At 40.1% G+C, this 20,812-nt stretch overlaps 1 protein-coding gene across 2 annotated transcripts in view; it reads left to right on the top strand.

Annotated features, from left to right (window-relative positions):
* LOC140469609 (tubulin beta-4B chain-like) overlaps positions 1-18,419 on the top strand; it is a 62,471-nt gene extending 44,052 nt beyond the window's left edge. For both annotated transcript variants that reach the window (XM_072566285.1, XM_072566284.1), the window contains 2 exons: positions 13,640-13,750; positions 16,761-18,419. In XM_072566285.1, coding sequence (XP_072422386.1) covers positions 13,640-13,750; positions 16,761-17,818 — 1,169 coding nt within the window. In that variant the 3' untranslated portion in view covers positions 17,819-18,419. The remainder of the gene's footprint in view (positions 1-13,639; positions 13,751-16,760) is intronic.
* The last annotated feature ends 2,393 nt before the right edge of the window (positions 18,420-20,812 follow it).

The following is a 20,812-nucleotide window of genomic DNA, read 5'->3' as shown; positions in this document are numbered from 1 at the left end:
TTTTTTTGATTTTCATTTCACTCTCTACTTCATCCAATAATGTAAGTACATTTTTTCTCTTGACTATAAATCCCCACTCCCTCAATGAAATATCTGTTTAAGATATTAACATCATACACTACTGTCCTTTGTTCCTTCTCTCTGGAATACTCAGTACATCATTGAGTTTCTTTTTGATTTGATATGGTCCAGGAAAACTTGCTATCCCCCTCCCCACCACCAAGACAGCAGCAAAATGTTGAATTTTTGTCTTATCTGCTCTAGATTTCATAATTTGTTGAGCACTTTTTGCCAACTCGAATCCTTTTGTTAATTTTTCTCTGAAACTCGAAACATAGCTGGAAGCATACTCTAAGCTTTAGTTGATCACTTCTTAATTAGTTTGAGTGGTCCAAAACTTTGTGTTCAAATCAGTTCCAAAGAACAATGAACTCAGTAGGAACATTTCTAATGACAAAACATAACTAAGAAATTCCTTCATTACAATATAAATCATCAGAAATTCCAGACAATAAGCACTAATCACGATGTCCAAAGTATGATGACAGCTTTCCAATACACACAGTGGGCGATAAACAGAAGATGTAAATTATTTAATGCCAAACAAATCATAATTTCTTTGATTAATAGAAACAAAAAAATTGAATCTTGATCTGATTGTATTTCTTTCAGTAATCTATATCTTGTAAAAAATATTGAACTCTTCCACTCTCACGTTAGCAGCATTTTTTCCTAAATATACTGCTTCAGAAAATTTTGTGGTAATATGCAAACTCATTTAAAGATTACTGGTTTTATGTAGGGGTCCTACACATTCTGTTAAAAAAGACAAAGATTTAGTTGATGGTGTGTGTTTCCCCATCACATGAACATGTATGGCATGCCTAGCAAAATCTGACCATATCTTTATGTAATCTGGCCAATAGAAATGTCTTAAATATTCCAGTCTATGTTTTCCTAATACCCAAGTTACACGTTTTTGGAATTTTTTGAGCCAATCACAAAGGTTTGCTGCCACACTTGAACAGAACTAGCACGATCCATACATCATCGGCTAGTATCTTGTATTTGAGGTGATCTCCATTTCCTCATTAGTGTATTGTCTTGTAAAAAATAACATTGAGTGTTGGTTGGAACTCAATTTATGAGCAAGCTGTTGGTGTAACTCTTTTTAATTCAGTATCTGTTGCATTCTGTTGAAGAAAATGGGACAAACATGGCAGTCTCACTCTCTTCACCTTAACATTTCTCTTTACATTTTTGAAAATTGTGTCGATGACTAAATTATCAAATCATCTCCCTTTTTCAAAGGCTTTGCTTCTCTCAGTCTAATTTGATGTGACTTAGATCTAGTTACAATACAATCAGGAAAAAATCCAGGATTTTTCCTCATAATTTGGAGATGCCAGTGTTGGACCGGGGTATACAAAGTTGAAACTCGCACAACACCATATGTAGTCCAACAGCTTTAATTGGAAGCACTAGCTTTTGGAGCACTGCTCCTTTTTCCTGTCAGCGTTTTCTTTTTCTCTACTAGTTATTTCCCGACCTTCAGTACAGCTAGTGTTCTTCAGCCAGCCATGTAATTTCTCAAGATAAAATCAATTTCTTCTTAATTTGTTGTATTACTCCAACTACAACTTCACTGTTTATGAAGTCACTCTTTAACTCTGTAAAATGACAATGTTTTGTAAGCTCATCATAGCTCCACTTAATAGATTTCCATTTACTCCTCTGTTAACATCCCCCCCAACCCTTGAAAACAAATATCATTAACCAGAATCAGTGACTGATGTGGTCTAGTGTTCACCTCCTTTATGAGATAAAATGTTGAGAACGTCCCGTGATCCGATTCTCTTTATCAATATTCAAAAAAGAATATTTCATGATTGTCCGGAGTTATCACTCCCGTTTTTTTGTACATTCTAAGGGAACGTTCTCTTTGTATTACCATTGCAGTTTTAATACCCAGTATCCTGATGTCCCCTTTTCAGAGATTTTTTTAGTATGTCCAGTCTTATTAAAATGAAAGTTTTTTTTAGTACAGGTAGACAGCCCTTTATCCGAAATCCAAAAGGCTCCAAAGTCCAAAAGTTTTTTTGTGAAGATTTTTTCTCATTAACAAGGTTGTTTGGCTTACAAACAGTTAACCCAACTCCACACCCACTTGATGCGTGTCACTCAGATGTGACATAGTGGGGGCTTGACTCAGCCCTGGCAGGCCTCAATTCTGTTTCTGGGCCTGTTTTACTCACAGTAAGTCTGTTCTTCGGAAAGGTATTTTAAAATTTCACCATCAAACGGCCACTTATTCTGAAATTCGAAAAATTCTGAATTCTGAAAATCAGCTGGTCCTGAGCATTTCGGATAAAGGATTGAGCACCTGTATTACTTCTTGGTCTTTCTCCTCATTGCTTTGGCATCCTTCTGTTTGTTTTCCTCAAAACTGTACTATTTCCACCTGCAGACTTTCTATTCCTCCAATTTCCCTGTAGATTTGCATATAAATGTGTCAGATATCATAGGTATCAGCCAGAACTGTTGCTTTTCTGATCATTTATACTTGGTTTTTCATCTGAATAAATTCTTCGGTTTGCAGGAATATTATTTCTGAATTTTTCCATAATCATAATTTTCCTTACTTTCTCTCAAAATTTTCCTCCAACTTCAGTTAATGAAACCACAAACTCTGCATATGTCCATATCTTGTTCTAAATTTTCACTGATAGCCCACAGGGATAAGCTCAGAGCTTTTTTTAAAAATCTGTTTCATAACCTGCAGATTATTCTTCTGACAAATTTGCATACATCAATAAGACCTGTTTAAACACTTCATAAGATTTGGATCCAAACACCTTTTGACACTTTATTTGTCCAACTACCCTTTTCAAATAGGTTGAAATACCTTTTGAGTCTAGATTAGAGTGGTGCTGGAAAAACACAGCAGGTCAGGCAGCATCCAAGGAGCAGGAAAATTAACGTTTCGGGCAAAAGCCCTTCGTCAGGGCTTGGATGTTCCTTGGATGCTGCCTGACCTGCTGTGCTTTTCCAGCACCACTCTAATCTCCAGCATCTGCGGTACTCCCCTTCACCTGAAATAACTTTTGACTCCATCCTCAGTAAATGTAAGTACTAAGCACAGATTTTTTTTGTTAAATAAATCATCCTCCTAGCTGCTACCTTATATTTCTTTAAGTTTTACTCTGGCCAAGTCATGTTTGTTCTAATTTTCATACTTTTATTCTGAGTTAAAACTTTTTAAATTTAATCTCTTTTTCCATTTCAAGCTTTTTAAGTTCCAAATCTTCCTTTGTCTAATACTCCTTCCTTTTAGGACAACAACAAGGAAATTTTTTTTGTTTCTCTGAGGGTTGTGCAACTTTGAAACTCTCTGCATTGAAGGTGGTAGAGGCAGGCTCATTTAATATTCTTAAATTAGAGTTGGTTTAATTTTTGATAGACAAGAGAACCAAGGGTAGATGAGGATGTGGAATTTGAAACCCAATTGGACTAGCCACGATCTTATTGAATAGCAGAACAAGCCTACTTCTGCTTCTATAATGTGTACATGTAGCTGTTTGAATCAGTCTAAAGATGTATGACAGGAGGACAAGGGGGTAATCAAGTTTGAAATGCAGTGCAGCAAATGAAGATGAGGACGAAGATCCATTTTTGGCCGTGTTCTGCAGGCGGAAGCTAACCAAGATGAGCAGTGCAGAAAAAATGTTAATGATCTTTTCAAATCAAACACTGAGACTGAAGCAGCTAAAGCTTGAAGACTGCATGATATTTAGCATGTTAAACCCTTCAGTAGTTTAAGGATTCTTCCCCTCCAATATAGAGAAAGCAGCAATAGTACAAAACCATGTTATAATATTACTGGAATGTGATTTTTTTAAAAAAAATCTATGTATCTGGGCTCCACTGACATTAATTGTAAAGTCTTAGTTCCCCTTTGGAAGTAGAGGTGGGCCTTCTTGAATAGAGGTTAAAAACAATGACTGCAGATGCTGGAAAGCAAATACTGGATTAGTGGTGCTGGAAGAGCACAGCAGTTCAGGCAGCATCCAACGAGCAGCGAAATCAACGTTTCGGGCAAAAGCCCTTCATCAGGAATAAAGGCAGTGAGCCTGAAACGTGGAGAGATGAGCTAGAGGAGGGTGGGGGTGGGGAGAGAGTAGCATAGAGTACAATGGGTGAGTGGGGGAGGGGATGAAGGTGATAGGTCAAGGAGGAGAGGGTGGAGTGGATAGGTGGAAAAGGAGATAGGCAGGTCGGACAAGTCCGGACAAGTCAAGGAGACAGTGCTGAGCTAGAAGTTTGAAACTAGGATGAGGTGGGGGAAGGGGAAATGAGGAAGCTGTTGAAGTCCACATTGATGCCCTGGGGTTGAAGTGTTCCGAGGCGGAAGATGTGGCGTTCTTCCTCCAGGCATCTGGTGGTGAGGGAGCGGCGGTGAAGGAGGCCCAGGACCTCCATGTCCTCGGCAGAGTGGGAGGGGGAGTTGAAATGTTGGGCCACAGAGCAGTTTGGTTGATTGGTGCAGGTGTCTTGGAGATGTTCCCTAAAGCGCTCTGCTAGGAGGCGCCCAGTCTCCTCAATGTAGAGGAGACCACATCGGGAGCAACGGATACAATAAATGATATTAGTGGATGTGCAGGTAAAACTTTGATGGATGTGGAAGGCTCCTTTAGGGCCTTGGATAGAGGTGAGGGAGGAGGTGTGGGCACAGGTTTTACAGTTCCTGCGGTGGCAGGGGAAAGTGCCAGAATGGGAGGGTGGGTCGTAGGGGGGTGTGGACCTGACCAGGTAGTCGCAGAGGGAATGGTCTTTGCGGAAGGCAGAAAGGGGTGGGGAGGGAAATATATCCCTGGTGGTGGGGTCTTTTTGGAGGTGGCGGAAATGTCGGCGGATGATTTGGTTTATGCGGAGGTTTGTAGGGTGGAAGGTGTGTTCTACAGTGATGTTTATGGACTAAGTAACCAGAGGCTTGGATGAATGCTGTGGAGTCTGAGGAATTTAAATTCAAATAATAAAACTGAAAATATCAATCTGAACAGTATAATATTGAAACTGCTGGATGACCTTAGACCCTCATTCTGGCCTATAGCAGAGAAATAACAAAAGAGAAAAACATACCTGACCTCATCATTCCTAATCTGCCTGTCACTGATGTTTCTGTCCTTGACAGCATTGGTAAGAGTGTCCACTGCACAGTCCTTATGGCATCTATTTTCTTCCTTCACACTTGATGTTGGGCATGACTATCAGGCTAAATGGGATATACTCAGATATGTAAAAATTCAAAACTGATTATCCATAAGGTCCTGTGGGCCAAACAAGTGCCTATTTTCTGCCACTCTCTACCATTGCCATCAAATTAGGGGACATGGTTGGTTCAGTGAGGAGTGTGGGAGAACAGATCAAGAATAGCACCAGACATACCAAAATATGAGGTGCCAACCTTGTGAAACTACAACAAAAACCAAATGTCTGGTAATTAGCAGAAGCAGCATGTTGTAGACAGACAGAAGCGATCCTAAAACCAGTGGATCTCACCAAAGCTATGTAGTCCTGCCAAATCAACTTGTGAATGTCATTGGAAAAGTAAACATCTAGCACAAGAGGGAAGCTTCAGAAACATCCCCATTTTGAAAGAGGGCAGTGTCTAACACTGAGTGAAAAAAATACTGTTCTGAGGGTTGTATCATCATCAATGTCAGTCCTCGTCCAATTTGATTCATTCACATTGTTGTGATCTCCATTGCGACCAAACTTCTAAAACGAGACACAAATTTTCTAGTGCCGCGTGCAAAATATTATACAGAATTTCAAATTAAGTCTGTTGCTAAAACAAACTAGATACATTCAACATTAATGAAATAATATAGAATCCCTATAGTGCAGATAGAGGCAATTCTACACATTGAGTTTACACTGACCCCCTGGTACTGTGAGGCCGCAGTGTTAACCACTGAACCACTTGTATTGCTGACAGCCTTGATCAGGCAAGGATGCCCCGAGGCATGGTATATTTGTGAGATGAAGCAGATGCTACAGCAATGGATGAATGGACACTGCACAATAATTACCAGACAGGAGTGTTCCCTCCCACTCGGGGAACACTTCAGCACTTGGACTTTTGGCCTCGGATTTTCAGGTGACCATCATCCAAGACGGACTTCAGAATAGGCAACAACATACAGTGTCTGAGCAGAGGCTGATAACCAAGTTCGGAACCCATGAGGATGGCCTAGACCAGGATCATGGGTTCATGTCACACTACAGGTGACCCCACTAAACTATACACTTGCGCAATCACACACAAGCACATATATATACACACTCTTCTATACTCACACACTCACGCAGACCCCCTCTCCTCCCCACACTCTCACCCTCTCACAGGCTTATACTCCATCACAATCACATGCACACTTTGCCAAGCATGCGCACACGCAAACACACTGTCCCATGCACACACACACTCTCTCTCTCTCTCTCTCTCTCATGGACGCATTTGCAGAATTATATTTGCAGATACATTCTTTTTTGCTCAAAAAGCACACAATCTGCAGGAAGTCAATCCATGTAATATTTTATAAATTCCTACTTTGGAAATAGAATGAGTCTGACTCAAGATTGGGATACAGACAGACTCTAACCTCACCTTTAGTGCATTGTCTGAGTTGAGATGTCACTTTATTTTTATAAAACCTTAAACTATCTTGAGAATGTGACTTAAAAGAAATTCTGGGATTTACATATTAATGAACCAAAACCTGCAACCCACTCTAAAAGATGAAAGACTTAACAGCAATCTAGGTTTCTTCAAAGTTAAAAATTACACAACACCAGGTTGTAGTCCAACAGGTTTATTTAGAAGCACTAGCTTTCAGAGTGCTGCCCCTTCATCAGGTGGTTGTGGAGTATAAGATTGTGAGACACAGGATTTATAGCAAATGTTTACAGTGTGATGTAACTCTGTGTGTGTGTGTGTGTGTATGTGTGTGTGGGGGGGGGGGAGGTGGGGTGTCATACTTTAGGTGAGACCCCATTGCACTATACACACACAAACATGCACACTCCTGCAGACACACAAGCTCTCTTACAGACCCATACTCTCACGCAGACCCTTTCTCATCCGCTCACACATACACACTCACAAATGCACCTTCTCACAGACTTCTATTCCTTTATACACAGACACACACTCTCTCGCAGACACTCATAACCCCCCTTCCCACCAACACACACACCCACATATAAGTTTGTGGGGTGAATTTGTACTTGCAGAATTACATTTTACTTTGCTCAAAAACTGCATGAATCCTTGTAAGATTCTGTAAATTCCTTTTTTACATTAGAATCAGTCTGCCCATTGTGGCACAGACAATCTCACACAGGGCAGGTCACACCTTCAATGCATTATCTGGCCCGACATGACACCAATTGTTAAAGTTCACTTGAGAATATAACTTTTGAAAAAGTTTTGCGATTTACATATGAGAGAATTGAAACCAACATGGTCATTCTAACAGATGGGAGACTTAACAAACAATACAGGTCTTTTCAATATATAATTTCAGTTACATCACACTGTAAACTTCTGCTATAAATTCTGTACCTTACAATCTTATACTCCACAACCACCTGATGAAGGAGCAGTGCCCCGAAAATTAGTGCTTCCAAATAAACCTGTAGGACTATAACCTGGTGATTTTTAACTTTGTACACCCCAGTCCAACACCAGCATTTCCAAATCATAGGTTTCTTCAATATTTCAGTTGCATGACATTGTGATCTTTTGCTATAAATTCTGTGTCTTATGATCCCGTTCCATAGCTACCTGATGAAGGTGCAGTCCTTCAAAAGCTAGTGCTTCCAAATAAACCTGTTGGACTGTAACCTGGTGTTGTGTGATTTTTAACATAATTGATCCAGCATGATATGCAGACCAACTTCTGTACAATGGCCAGTCTAATGTTGTATGATACTCAGGCTGACACAGTATGATACTCTAATTGATGGTGAATGATATGCAGACTACCCACTGTATGATATCCAAACTGACACAGTATAATGTTCAAAATGACATTGTATAAGGCTCAGATTAACTGCTTTACTATACTCAGAATGACACCATATGATGCTCTAATTGATGGTGTATGATATACAGACTAGCCGCTGTGCAATGGTCAGTCTGATACCATATGATATTCAGGCTGACATTGTATGATGCTCTGACTGATACAGTACAATGCTCACAATGCTCTAAATGATCCTCAGACTAATGCTGTATGACCATAAGAGGTCATTCAGCCATGTCTACATCGCTATTCAATGAGATCATGGCTGATCTGAGAATCCTCAACTCCACTTTCCTGCTTTTTTCCCATACCCTTTGATTCTCATGCTGATTCAAATTTTATCTATCTCAACCTTGAACATAATTAACAACGCATGCTCAATAGCCCTGTGCATTAAAGAACTCACACACTACCCCTAAAATAAAAAAAAAGTCCTCCTCATCTTAATTGGACAACCTCTCCTGAGATTATGTCCTCTGGTCCTAGATAGTCATTAGGGCATAAGATAGAAGAGCACAATTAGACCATTCAGCCCATTGAGTCTGCTGCACCATTCTATCTTGGCTGATATGTTTCTCAACCTATTCTCCTGCCTTCTCCCTGTAATGTTTGATCCCCTTTTACTAATCAAGAATCTATCTATCTCTGCTTTAAAGACACTCAATGAATTGGCCTCCATTCTGCAGAAATGAGTCCCACAGGTTCACCACTCTCTGGATGAAGAAATTGCTCTTCTCAATTCTAAGGGGTTGTCCCTACACTCTGAGGCTGTGGCCCTGGATCCTAGTCTGTTGTAATAGTGGAAACATCTTTTCCACATCCACCCTATCCAGGCGCCTCATTATTCTCTAAGTTTCAACCAGATCACCCTCCTCATATAAACTCCATGAAGGATAGACCCAGAATCTTCAATCACATGAAAAGCTCTTCAATCTTGGGATTATTCTTGTAAACTTCCCGGACACCTTCCAATGTCAGCATATCCTTCCTTAGATACGGGGGGCCAAGTTGTTCACAATATCCCAAATGCCTTATAAAGCCACAGCAGCACATCCCTGCTCTCAGTCCAAGGATCTGCAGGTCAGTGAATTGGTCATGCTAAATTGCCCATAGTGTTAGGTGCATTAGTCAGAGGGAAACGGGTCGGGGGGGTTACTCTTCAGAGGGTCGGTGCGGACATGTTGGACTAAAGGGCCTGTTTCCACACTGTAGGGAATCTAATCTTATCTAATCTAATAAAAATGAATGGCAACTGAACCGGTGTATTAAAGTTATGGAAGATGTACTAGCAAAACATAGAAATGCATATGATCAAGCAGAGTCAGCACACCTTCAAAAAGGGAAAAACCAAGCTGTGCTGACTCTGCTTGATCATATTATGCATTTCTAAATGTTTTGCTACTACATCTTCCATAATGGACTCTTAACAGTTTCCCTCCCATTTCATATAAGGGTATTACACAAGTAGTTTTCCAATTCTCTGGCACTTTTCCAGAATTTAAGTATTTTTAGAAGATTACAACCACTACATATATTATCTTGTCTCTACTTCATTTAATATCCAAGGAAGCAACCCATCCTGGGGACTTCCAGAGACATAAACGTATCAGCCTTTGGCCCCATTTTGCCGGCATTAAGAGTTAGGTTGTTCTTAGTGCACCATTTTTCCAGGTCTTCCACCTCCCGTCTGGAGTTTGTTTCGTCGCCACCTGAGATTCGACCAACTATGGTGGTGTCATCAGCGAACTTGTAAATGACATTAGTCTGGTCTTTGGCGATGCAGTCATGGGTATACAGTGAGTATAGTAGGGACTAAATACACACCCCTGGGAGGCTCCAGTGTTGAGTTAGTGAGGATGAAATATTGTCCCCAATCTTCACTGATTGTGGCCTGTGGGTCAGGAAACTGAAGATCCAGTTGCAGAGAGGGGGACTTAATCAGAGATCACTAAGTTTAATAATCAGTCTCAAGGGGATAATAGTGTTGAAGGCTGAACTGTCAATGAGTAGGATTCTTATGTAGCTGTTCTTGGTGTCAAGATGTTCTAGGGAAGAGTGAAGGGCAAGTGATATGGCATTTAATGTGGATCTGTTGGTCCGATAGGCAAATTGGAGTGGGTCAAGAGTAGTGGAGAGGCTGGAGTTGATTAATACCATGACCAGCCTTTCAAAAGCACTTCATGACCACCGAAGTTAGAGCCACTGGGCAGCAGTCATTGAGACATGCTACATGTGCCTTCTTATGCACAGGGATGATAATGTATTTATTTACAACTTGCTTTTGCCCCTTATTATTTAGTAATTTTGGAATCCTATTAGTTTCCTCAATTATGAGGATTGATGCAAAGTATTTAGTCAATTCTTTTGCCATATTCTGGTTCCCCATTATTACTTCCCCAGTGTCATTTTCTATGTTCGCTTCAGCCTCTCCCTTCCTTTTCTATATGTAAAGAAAGTTTATAAGGAAAAACTGAGGAACTGTAGACCTGTGAGTCTGATGTCAGTTGTGGGTAAATTGTTGTAGGTGATTTATGGACATTTAGAGGCGCAAAAATTAATTTAGGGACGGATAGTCAGCATGGTTTTGTGCAAGGAAAATTGTTTGTCTCAAACTTAACTGAGTTTGAGGGCAGAGCAGGAAATTTACCTGGACTTTAGTAAATCTTCGACAAGGTTCTGCATGGTAGACTAACTAGTAAAGCTAATGTTGGAGAAATTAGCACAATAAAGCTGAGATCACACAAGCCAGATCGGGTGAAATTGACAAGCTGTTTATTACAAACGATATCACCGGAAGAGAAATTGTCTAGACTGACACAGAACTGACAATCAGTACAGGTAGATCAAGGATTCTCTTCCCTGAGCAGAGAATCAAGCCAGTTTTTATAAGAATATTGTACAATGATGCTAATTGAAAATAGGGGAAATACAATGGTAATCCAGTTACGATGGTGATAATCGCAAAGCCCCTGTCAGAAGAATGTCCTGAATGTGGATACAATGAAGCAACCTGGCAGCATCAAAGAGTCTTTAATGGGATCAGGAGATTCCAGTTCTCTTCAAGGGTAGGTGAGAATGTCCCTGTCCTTGGCAGTAAGATGTTTCCATTGTTTCTCTCCTGTGAGCGAGGTATTCTGGTGCCTCTCCATCTGACCTGTCCTTTGTGTGGATTTGACATCAATGGGGTACGAGACTGCCCTTAAGGCCTTGGGAGAGCTGTGTTGATCGGGTCCAATAAGCTTATTGTTAGTTTGTCTTGGGAAGTGTATTCCCTGGTCTGTGAGTTACTGCGGTCATGTCTGGTTTCTCTTGTCAGCTTGTTTGGTCAATGCTGAGGCATTCTGGGTGTTTCTTGTATGGTTTGGACAGGCTTGATTTTCTGTGTTCTCGGTGATCATGCTGTGGGTAGGCAGGGTGGCAGATCTTTTCCCAGTTAGGTGACATGGGATTCAAGGTAAGCTTGCCAATTGGATATATAATTGGCTTAACGGCAAGCAATAGAGGGTGGTGGTGGAGGGTTGCTTTTTGGACTGGAGGCATGTCACCAGGGATCGGTTCTGTGTCCTCTTTTGATTGTCATTTATATTAATGATTTAGATGAGAATATACAAAGCATGGTTACTAAGTTTGTGGATGATACCAATACTGGTGACACTGTAGACAGTGAAGAAGGTTTTCTGAGATTACAAAGAGATCTTAATCAAATGGGTCAATAGGCTGAAAATTGGCAGATGGAGTTCGATCTAGATAAATGCAAAGTATTGTATTTTGGTACAACAAACAAGGGTAAGGTTTATACAATTAATGGTAGGGACTTAGGCAGTGTTGTAGAACAGAGGGACCTAGAGGTGCAACAATAATTCTTTGAAATTTGTGTCAAGTGTAGTTAAAAAGGCATTTGGCACGCTTGCCTTCATTGCTCAGTCCTTGAAGTATAGGAGTTGAGAAGTCATGTTGAGGTTATGCAGGACATTGGTTATACAGGACTGAAATATTGTGTCCAGTTCTGGTTGCCCTGTTATAGGAAGGATATTATTGGAGGGGCTTCAGAAGAGGTTTATCAGGATGTTACCAGGTATGGAAGGTTTGAGTTTTAAAGAAAAGCTGGGATTTTTGTTTTGCTGGAGCATAGAAAGTCGAGAGGTGACCTTAAAGAAGTTTATAAAATTGTGAAGGATATAGATAGAGTTGATGGTAGTTGTCTTTTCCCTAGGATGGAGGATTTCAAGACAAGGGGGCACATTTAAAGGAGAGAGGAGGGAGATTTAAAAAATTCATGAGGGGCAAATGTTTTACACAGAGGGTGGTTCGTGTGTGGAATGAACCTCCAGAGGAAGTAGTGGATGTGGGTACAATTACAACATTTAGAAGACATTTGGATAAGCACGTGAATAGGGAAGGTTTGGAGGGATATCGGGCAGGAGTAGGCAGATGGAACTAGTGAACAAGGGGTTTGTTTCCATGCTGTACGACTGGATGATTCTGTGATTCTATCAGGTCTTACTGTCCTTTTTTATGTTATTGCTAGTTTAGCTTGAATGTTTATTTTTTTCCCTGTATTATTTTTTGATCATCTTTTGTTGGCTTTTGAAACTCTCCTCTAGCTTGCTGCTAAGAAATCTCTGACACATTACATGTTTTCTTTAATTTTGATGCTCTTCTTTACTTTCTTGGATTGCTATGCAGATCACTAGAATCCTTTCCCATTCACTTCAGCCAAGTGTGACTCCATTCATTTTTTAAAAAATTACCGATATTTAACACAATTGTTCCTGACCCAGGTTTATCATGTGCAAATTGAATGTTAAATTTTATGTTTTGGTTGCACGATATATCGTTCTATGAAACTAATTACTTTTCATGACAACTTCTGCCAATTTACCACGATATGAAGTTAGACTGACACTTTACAATACTCAAATTGTGGTGTACAATGTTCAGACTAACATTGTACGATGTTCGGATTGATGTGATACGACACTCAAGTCAATGCCATACATTGTTCAGTTTTCTGCTATATGATTCTCAGACTGACACTGTACAATGCTCGATTTCTCACTGTATGATACTCAGAATGACAGTGTGTGATGCTCAGACGGATTCTATTCAGTGCACAAACTGATATTGTATGATACTAAGAATAATGCTATATGATGTTCAGAATAATGATATATGATGCTCAGTCTGATGCTTTTTGATACTCAGAATAATGCTATATGATGCTCGAAATGTTATTATATAATGTTCAGATTAATGCTGTGCTATGTTCAGACAGATCCTGTACAGTACTTAGAATGATGCTGTATGATTCTCATTTTGATACTGCAGTGTTCAAATTTATGTGGTATGACACTCAAATAAGACACTAATGATGCTGAGATAATGCTGTACGACATTCAGACAACACTGTACTTAGTTCAAACTGACTATTTATGATGCTGAAATTGATATTGATATTGATATGGAAATTGATAATGATGTGGCAGTACTGAGGGATATGGTATGATTCAGGTTTTGACAGGCTACTTAAATTTAGCTTTTTGATCCAGGTGGCAAGTATGTGCCTCGTGCTGTGCTCATGGATTTGGAGCCTGGTACTATGGACTCTGTTCGCTCTGGTCCCTTTGGACAAATATTCAGACCAGATAACTTTGTGTTTGGTAAGTAAAGTTTATCAGGTAAGCAAGAACTCACATTTATAAGTGCCTGTCAGGCTCTGAAGTACTTTTGAAGTATTGTTGTTCAGGCAAACGCAACTGCCAATTACAGCCAAAGGTTCGGTGTTAGTGTCATGTAATTGATTGGTCCAGTAATCCAGAAACTCAGGTTAAGACTCTGGAGACATTGGTTCAAATCCCAACATGGCAGTATTTAAGATAAATTAATAAATATGTCATTAAAAACTAGTCTTAATGCTGGTAACCATGATTGTTGTAAAAGTACATCTGGTCCACAAAAACATATATTGAAGGAAACCTGTTATCCTTCCCAATCTGACATACATATGCCTCCAATGATTGACTGACTCTTAACTGCCCTTCAAAATGGCCTCACAAATCAGACTGAACACACAAACACACAATTAGCGATGGACAACAAATGCTGGCTTTGCTATAATGCCCATATTTTGTGAGTGTTGTCCTTCAACCAACATCAGTACATGCCAGCCAGGATAGCAGGAAATATTGTATCACACTTCTTCAAATTGTGTCAGGAAATCTTACATCCATCCGAATAGAGCTTTGGTTTAGAATCTTATTTAAGAGATAATGCTTCCAACAATGCTGCACACTCTCAGTTCCTTCTGGATTATATAGAACATTACAGCACAGTACAGGCCATTCAGTCCTCGATGTTACGCTGACCTGTGAAATCAATCTGAAGCCCATCTTAACTTACATTATTGCATTCTCATCCATATGTTTATCCAATGACCATTTGAATGCCCTTAAAGTTAGCGAGTCTACTACTGTTGCAGGCATTGTGTTCCATGTCCCTACTGATCTCTGAGTAAAGAAACTACCTCTGAAATCTGTCCTATATCTATCATCCCTCAAGTTAAAGCTACGTCCCCTCATGCTAGCCATCGCCATCCGACGAAAAAGAGTAACCCTCTGATTATCTTGAAATCTTTCTGGATTAGGGCTTGAACTCCGCAAATTTGAAATGTGTATTTCGTGTATGAGTCAAATTAATTTTCATATGAAAGTAATGGTAAGAAATGTTCCAAGGAAACATCCATTCATCACAACTGTCTGTCTCCTATCAATTATCCAAATATGTAACCAAGTCATCTTCATCGCTTTAATTTAATTCTTCCATTCTTACTTCTTCAATAAATCTGCATGTGGTGTTCAGACAGAATTCTCCTCCACATATAAAGTTGTTTGGGCTCATTCATTTTGGGCAGGCTTATATTTAAGTTTATATTTTGCCGTAAATAGTGTTTTCATAAAATTGCTTTAATTGATTCTTTCTGTTACCTTCTGCAAGGGAGAAGCCTCCCTCAGAATGAGACCCTTCCTGTGAAGGGTGCGGTTAAAAGTTTTGATTAGGAATCCCGATAGTATGGGTCATTAACTGCAGGATGTCTTCTAATTTATTTCTTACATGGGTGCTGAGACCTGCACAAGACTGCAGCTGAGGAACAGAGAGCAGGGAGAGAGGGAAGGAACTAGGAATTACAGCTGGGAATTGTCGGGATCATTAACAAGGTGGGAAATCAGCTGACTATAAGCTATAAGAAGGTGTACATATGCTGGGTAATCACGACTCAGTAGTGAGATTGAAGTCTGTCACAACATCGATCACAGTTTTGAGTAAGGCTGCCTCTTCCCTTTGTCAGAAACACCATTAGTTTGGCCCAGTCTGCCTGTTTGCCCCAAAGGGATTTTATGATGTCTGCTGTTGACATGTTATACTCTTACTTTGACATCATTATCAGGCTTTTTAGCTTATCCTAATTATATGCTTTCTTTGTTCATCTAGAGTAGCATCACTATGACATAGGAATTTGATGCAATAGTGGTAACATTAGTAATCCAGAAACCCAGCTAATACTCCAGGGACTTAGAAGTTGGTGGAAATAAAATACAGTTAATAAATGTGGAATACGAAACTCATCTCAGTAATGATTACCATGCTATCACTGGTATTTGCAAAAACCCAACTGGTTCTCTAACATCCTTTAAGGAAAGAAGTCTGCTGCCCTTAACCTAATTCCCTCCAAGTTCCTAACAAGCCACTTGGTTCAAGGGCAGTTAGGGATGGCAACATGGACCAGCCTTGCTGATAACATCCACAACCCACAATAAAACAAAAGCTTTTGGCATCATGGTGGCAATGTGCCAGGGACCTGTAAACGTTTGTCTTGTTTTAAGAAACAGGATGACAAAAAGCCAGCAGTAGGAACAAAGGAGAACTTGATGAATGCATAAACAAATTGAACAAAGAGCTGCATGTTATGAAACACATGAAGCCACAGTCATTATAGCTGCGGACTCCAATCTCGCTGCTGAGTTGTGATTGCCCAGTGTTTGTACAACTTCTTATATACTCTGGTCAGCTGATTTCTCACCTTGTCCAACTTGCTAGTCTTTTCTCATAGTTAATCAGCTCAAAAGTGGTATTACTTATTGTTAATCATTTAGTTGTATGTTTATTGTGGGGTTTGGGTGGTTGTGCAGCGGATTGGTTTTTATTTTTCACATTTAGAATTTGGGGTTAAATTTAATTTAGTCTACTTTCTGCTGGGAGAAACTCTCTTCATGACTTCAAGAATTGTCCTACCACGCAGGTACCCCGTGGAAATCCCAATTAAAGAGAAACAGAATGATGAAGTTGAGAAATGATCTAAAATCACTTGTCATTATTCACAGGAAAAAAAACATGTAGCTGTATAAACACACAGCTATGTAAGGTGCACTTCAAATCATTGCTCAGGTTGCAACAACGCCACTCATAATTGAGAACTTTATTCCTCTACACTTGTGTAATTCAAAAGTCTGGCTGTTATAATTGCTGTTCATGCAGTTCATCCAGATAAGACTAAGCTTTGAAAATAATGTATAAGTAATGTTGCTCTGCATTATCGTTCCAAAGAACAAAATCCTGGCTAATTGATGCATTGCCTAAGAGTTTAAGAATTTAAATCATTCCTGTTTGTTGTAGGTCAAAGTGGTGCTGGCAACAACTGGGCCAAAGGACATTACACTGAAGGAGCTGAACTGGTTGACTCTGTTCTAGATGTGGTGAGGAAGGAGGCAGAAAGTTGTGATTGTCTCCAGGGCTTTCAACTCACCCACTCGCTGGGTGGTGGAACTGGTGCTGGCATGGGCACACTCCTCATCAGCAAGATCCGTGAAGAATACCCTGACAGAATAATGAACACATTCAGTATCGTGCCTTCACCAAAAGTGTCAGACACAGTCGTGGAACCTTATAATGCCACCCTGTCTGTCCACCAGCTTGTGGAGAACACCGATGAGACTTATTGTATTGATAATGAGGCTCTGTATGACATTTGTTTCCGAACCCTCAAACTCACAACTCCTACTTATGGTGACCTGAACCACCTTGTATCAGCCACCATGAGCGGTGTAACAACCTGTCTGCGTTTCCCTGGTCAGCTCAATGCTGACCTGCGTAAACTAGCAGTGAACATGGTCCCCTTCCCCCGTCTGCACTTTTTTGTGCCAGGTTTCACTCCTTTGACCAGCCGTGGCAGCCAGCAGTACCGTGCCCTCACAGTACCTGAGCTTACCCAACAGATGTTTGATGCCAAAAACATGATGGCAGCCTGTGACCCTCGACACGGCCGCTACCTGACTGTTGCTGCCGTTTTCCGAGGACGCATGTCCATGAAAGAGGTGGATGAACAGATGTTGAATGTCCAAAACAAAAACAGCACATACTTTGTTGAATGGATTCCCAATAATGTTAAGACGGCTGTTTGTGACATCCCACCTAGAGGCCTCAAGATGTCTGCCACCTTTATTGGCAATACAACAGCTATCCAGGAGTTGTTTAAACGCATCTCTGAGCAGTTTACTGCCATGTTCCGGCGGAAAGCTTTCTTGCATTGGTACACTGGTGAGGGCATGGAAGAGACGGAGTTTACTGAGGCTGAGAGTAACATGAATGACCTGGTTTCTGAGTACCAGCAATATCAGGATGCCACATCTGGAGAGGAGGCTGAAGAGGAAGAATTAGGAGGAGAAGAAAATTAAGCTATATATTGTGTATTAGTCTACAAAGCTTCAGATGGGCAGTCCTCTTTTGCCATTCTGCACTTTCTTGTTTTAATATCAAATGCTACTTTCTAAGGGAATAAATTTAAATAATTGCAATGCAGTTTTGTTTGGAGTGTTGTTTTCCAAGTTTGAATCCATTGTGTTTGTATTATTTAATGAAAACCCAGACAGTTAAGAGATCCATTGCTAAATTGATCTATATATGTACAGTGGCTAAGTGAAGATATTTTCATTATATGACAATTGGTATAAGATAAAGAAAAAGACTTTTAATGAGATACGTGCAGATATAAAAGAATTTTAAAAATTACTATTCTGTATCTTAATAAAAATCTTAAGTTGATCTTCTGGTCTACAAAACCGTGCTTCCTGCTGTCACACATTTTCATTATAAATTCCCAATACCACTTTTGTACTGGAAATTACCTGTTTAAACTCATCATCTTGTAACTGCATCATCTGGTCAGTGGGTTACCTTTCCCACAGGCTCTTCTCAATGTTTTTAAACATTGCCATGAATATTTTTGATCCACATTCTTTCCCTCAGTAGCAGAAATATCTTTGTCCAAAGTAACAATTATACAAACTATATATTTTTAATGACATAATTTGTGATTAAAATATATCCATTGAATTGTCTTCTGTGTCTTTTAATGCCTTCTTAAAACTTTTTGCTTGAAACTGGTTGACTTCTCCCAACAGTTTGAGTTTGGGCATTATGGGGAAGAAATTCACTGGAATTGTGATGCTTTCTCATGGCACTACAGATTACACCAATTGCCTGGCACCAAACAGTGCCATGGGATGCATAATTTTTTCATCTTTTTGAAGGAACTGGATGAGCAGAGAGTCATGGGCCACTAACTGTGTCCCGTGGTACAGCTCTGATCTCCAGTTGCCTATGGGGGAGTATGGATGCAAATATGTTGGAAGCGGTCAAAAGAAGACTAGACTAATACCTGGGATGGGTAGACATCTTAATGAGGAAAAGACTAAGCTTGGATATGCCGAGTTTAGAAGAGGTGTAAGAGGTGACTTGATCCTGAGATGTCTTAATAGGTTATAGAGTCATGGAGATATACAGCATGGAAACAGACATTTTGGTCCAACTCATCCATGTTGAACAGATATTCAAAAATAACCGAATCCCATTTGCCAGCATTTGGCCCATATACTTCTAGATCCTATTCATATACCCATTCAGATGCCTTTGAAATGTTGTAATGTACCAGCCTCCACCACTTTGTCTGGCAACTCATTTTGTACGTGCACCAACCTCTGTGTGAAAATGTTGCCCCTCAGGTCCCTTTTCAATCTTTCCCCTCTCACCTTAAGCCTACGCTGTCTGATTTTGGACTCCCCTGTCCTGAGGAAAAGACCTCTCTTCACCCTATCCATGCCCCTCATGATTTTATAAACTCCTATAAGGTCATCCCTCAGCTTCCAATGTTCCTTTTGCATGTAGAAAGGATATTTCCTCTTGTGGGAGAATTCAAAACCAGAGGCCGCTTTAAAAATAACATTTAAGACCAATGACACTGTTTTCTAACAAGGGTTGCAAATTTTGGAACTCTTCCTCAAAAAGCGATGTTGGTCATGTCCTTGAGTATTTCTAAGGCAGATAGATACTTGATAAGCAAAGTGGGGGCAGGTGAAGGATTATCAGGGGTGAATGGGAATGTGGAGTAATCAGATCATCTATGACCTCATTGAATGTATGAGCAGGCCTGAAGGACCAAATGGCCTACTCCTTAATTCAGGGTGATTAAGGGTCAACCAAATGAATGAGGAAACTACAGCAGGTTGAACAGGCAAATCAAAAGGGAAGAGGTGGGAGTCGTGATGGCAGTAAATAAACGTGATAAGATGGGAAGATAATAGGATATTGGATGCTGAGAAAGAGATGGTTGAAATGGAATCACAGTGCTCCAATCCTACTCCAGTTCATTTGTTACTGGCCTTCTCCCCAATGCACCATTTAACCTTCCACCTAAAAACAAACAAGAAACAAAAGAAAGGAAGAAAGTTTTAGAGAGCTTTGAACTGAAGAGGAAAGAACAGGTGAGTGAATACTTCACTGACAGGCAGATATTACAAATTCTGTGTAATATGTACAATACCACATTGGGAGGCACGGTAACTCCGTGGTTGGCACAGCTGCCTCACAGTACCAGAGATCTTGGTGCGAGTGACAGCCTTGGGTGACTGTGTGGCATTTGTACATTCTCTCAGTATCTGTGTGGGTTTCCACCAGATGGTCTAGTTTCCTCCTTAGCTTAAAGGTGTGCAGGTTGGGTAGATTGGCCATACCAGTGACCAGGGGCATACAAGCTAGGTGGGTTGGCCACAGGAAATGTACGGATAGGGTCTGGGTGGGATTCTCTTTGAAGGGTCAGTGTGGACTGGATGAGCCAAATGGTCTGCTTCCACACTAGGGATTCTATGACATGAAAATATGTGAACTTTGTAATATAGTGTTCAGGGACGTGTAGGCTAGGTGCATTAGTCGGAGGAAATGTAGAGCAGGGGAATTGGTGTGGTGGGATACTCTTCAGAGGGTTGTTGTGGACTTGTTGAGCCTAATGGCCTTTTTCCACACTGTAGGAATTCTATGATATTGGAAATCTTCTGTTTGTAATTCTGTTATCTTTACCATTATAAACGCTCATATGTATTTAGACTGAAGAGAGCGAATGCAAATCTCTCATATTAAATACTTACACATTTCTAAAGTATCAACACTTCAGAAGTACTTAATTGGCAGTAAAACACTTCAGGATAACTTGGGATTGTACAAAGGCATGAAGTATTTGCAAATTTTAATCACATCTTTTCAGAGGTACATGACAATGTTGCACTTGCAGTTTAACAGTTAAGTCTAGACACAGGAAGCTGCATGACACTCATACATATTTAAAAATTAGAATTTATGACCATTTACAGTCATTTACCAATTATCCAGTTATACCC

This window comes from Chiloscyllium punctatum, chromosome 49, assembly GCF_047496795.1.
Source record: "Chiloscyllium punctatum isolate Juve2018m chromosome 49, sChiPun1.3, whole genome shotgun sequence".
NCBI classification, from domain to species: Eukaryota; Metazoa; Chordata; class Chondrichthyes; order Orectolobiformes; family Hemiscylliidae; genus Chiloscyllium; species Chiloscyllium punctatum.
Note: the sequence above shows the minus strand (reverse complement) of the source record. Positions and strands in the feature narration are given on the sequence as shown.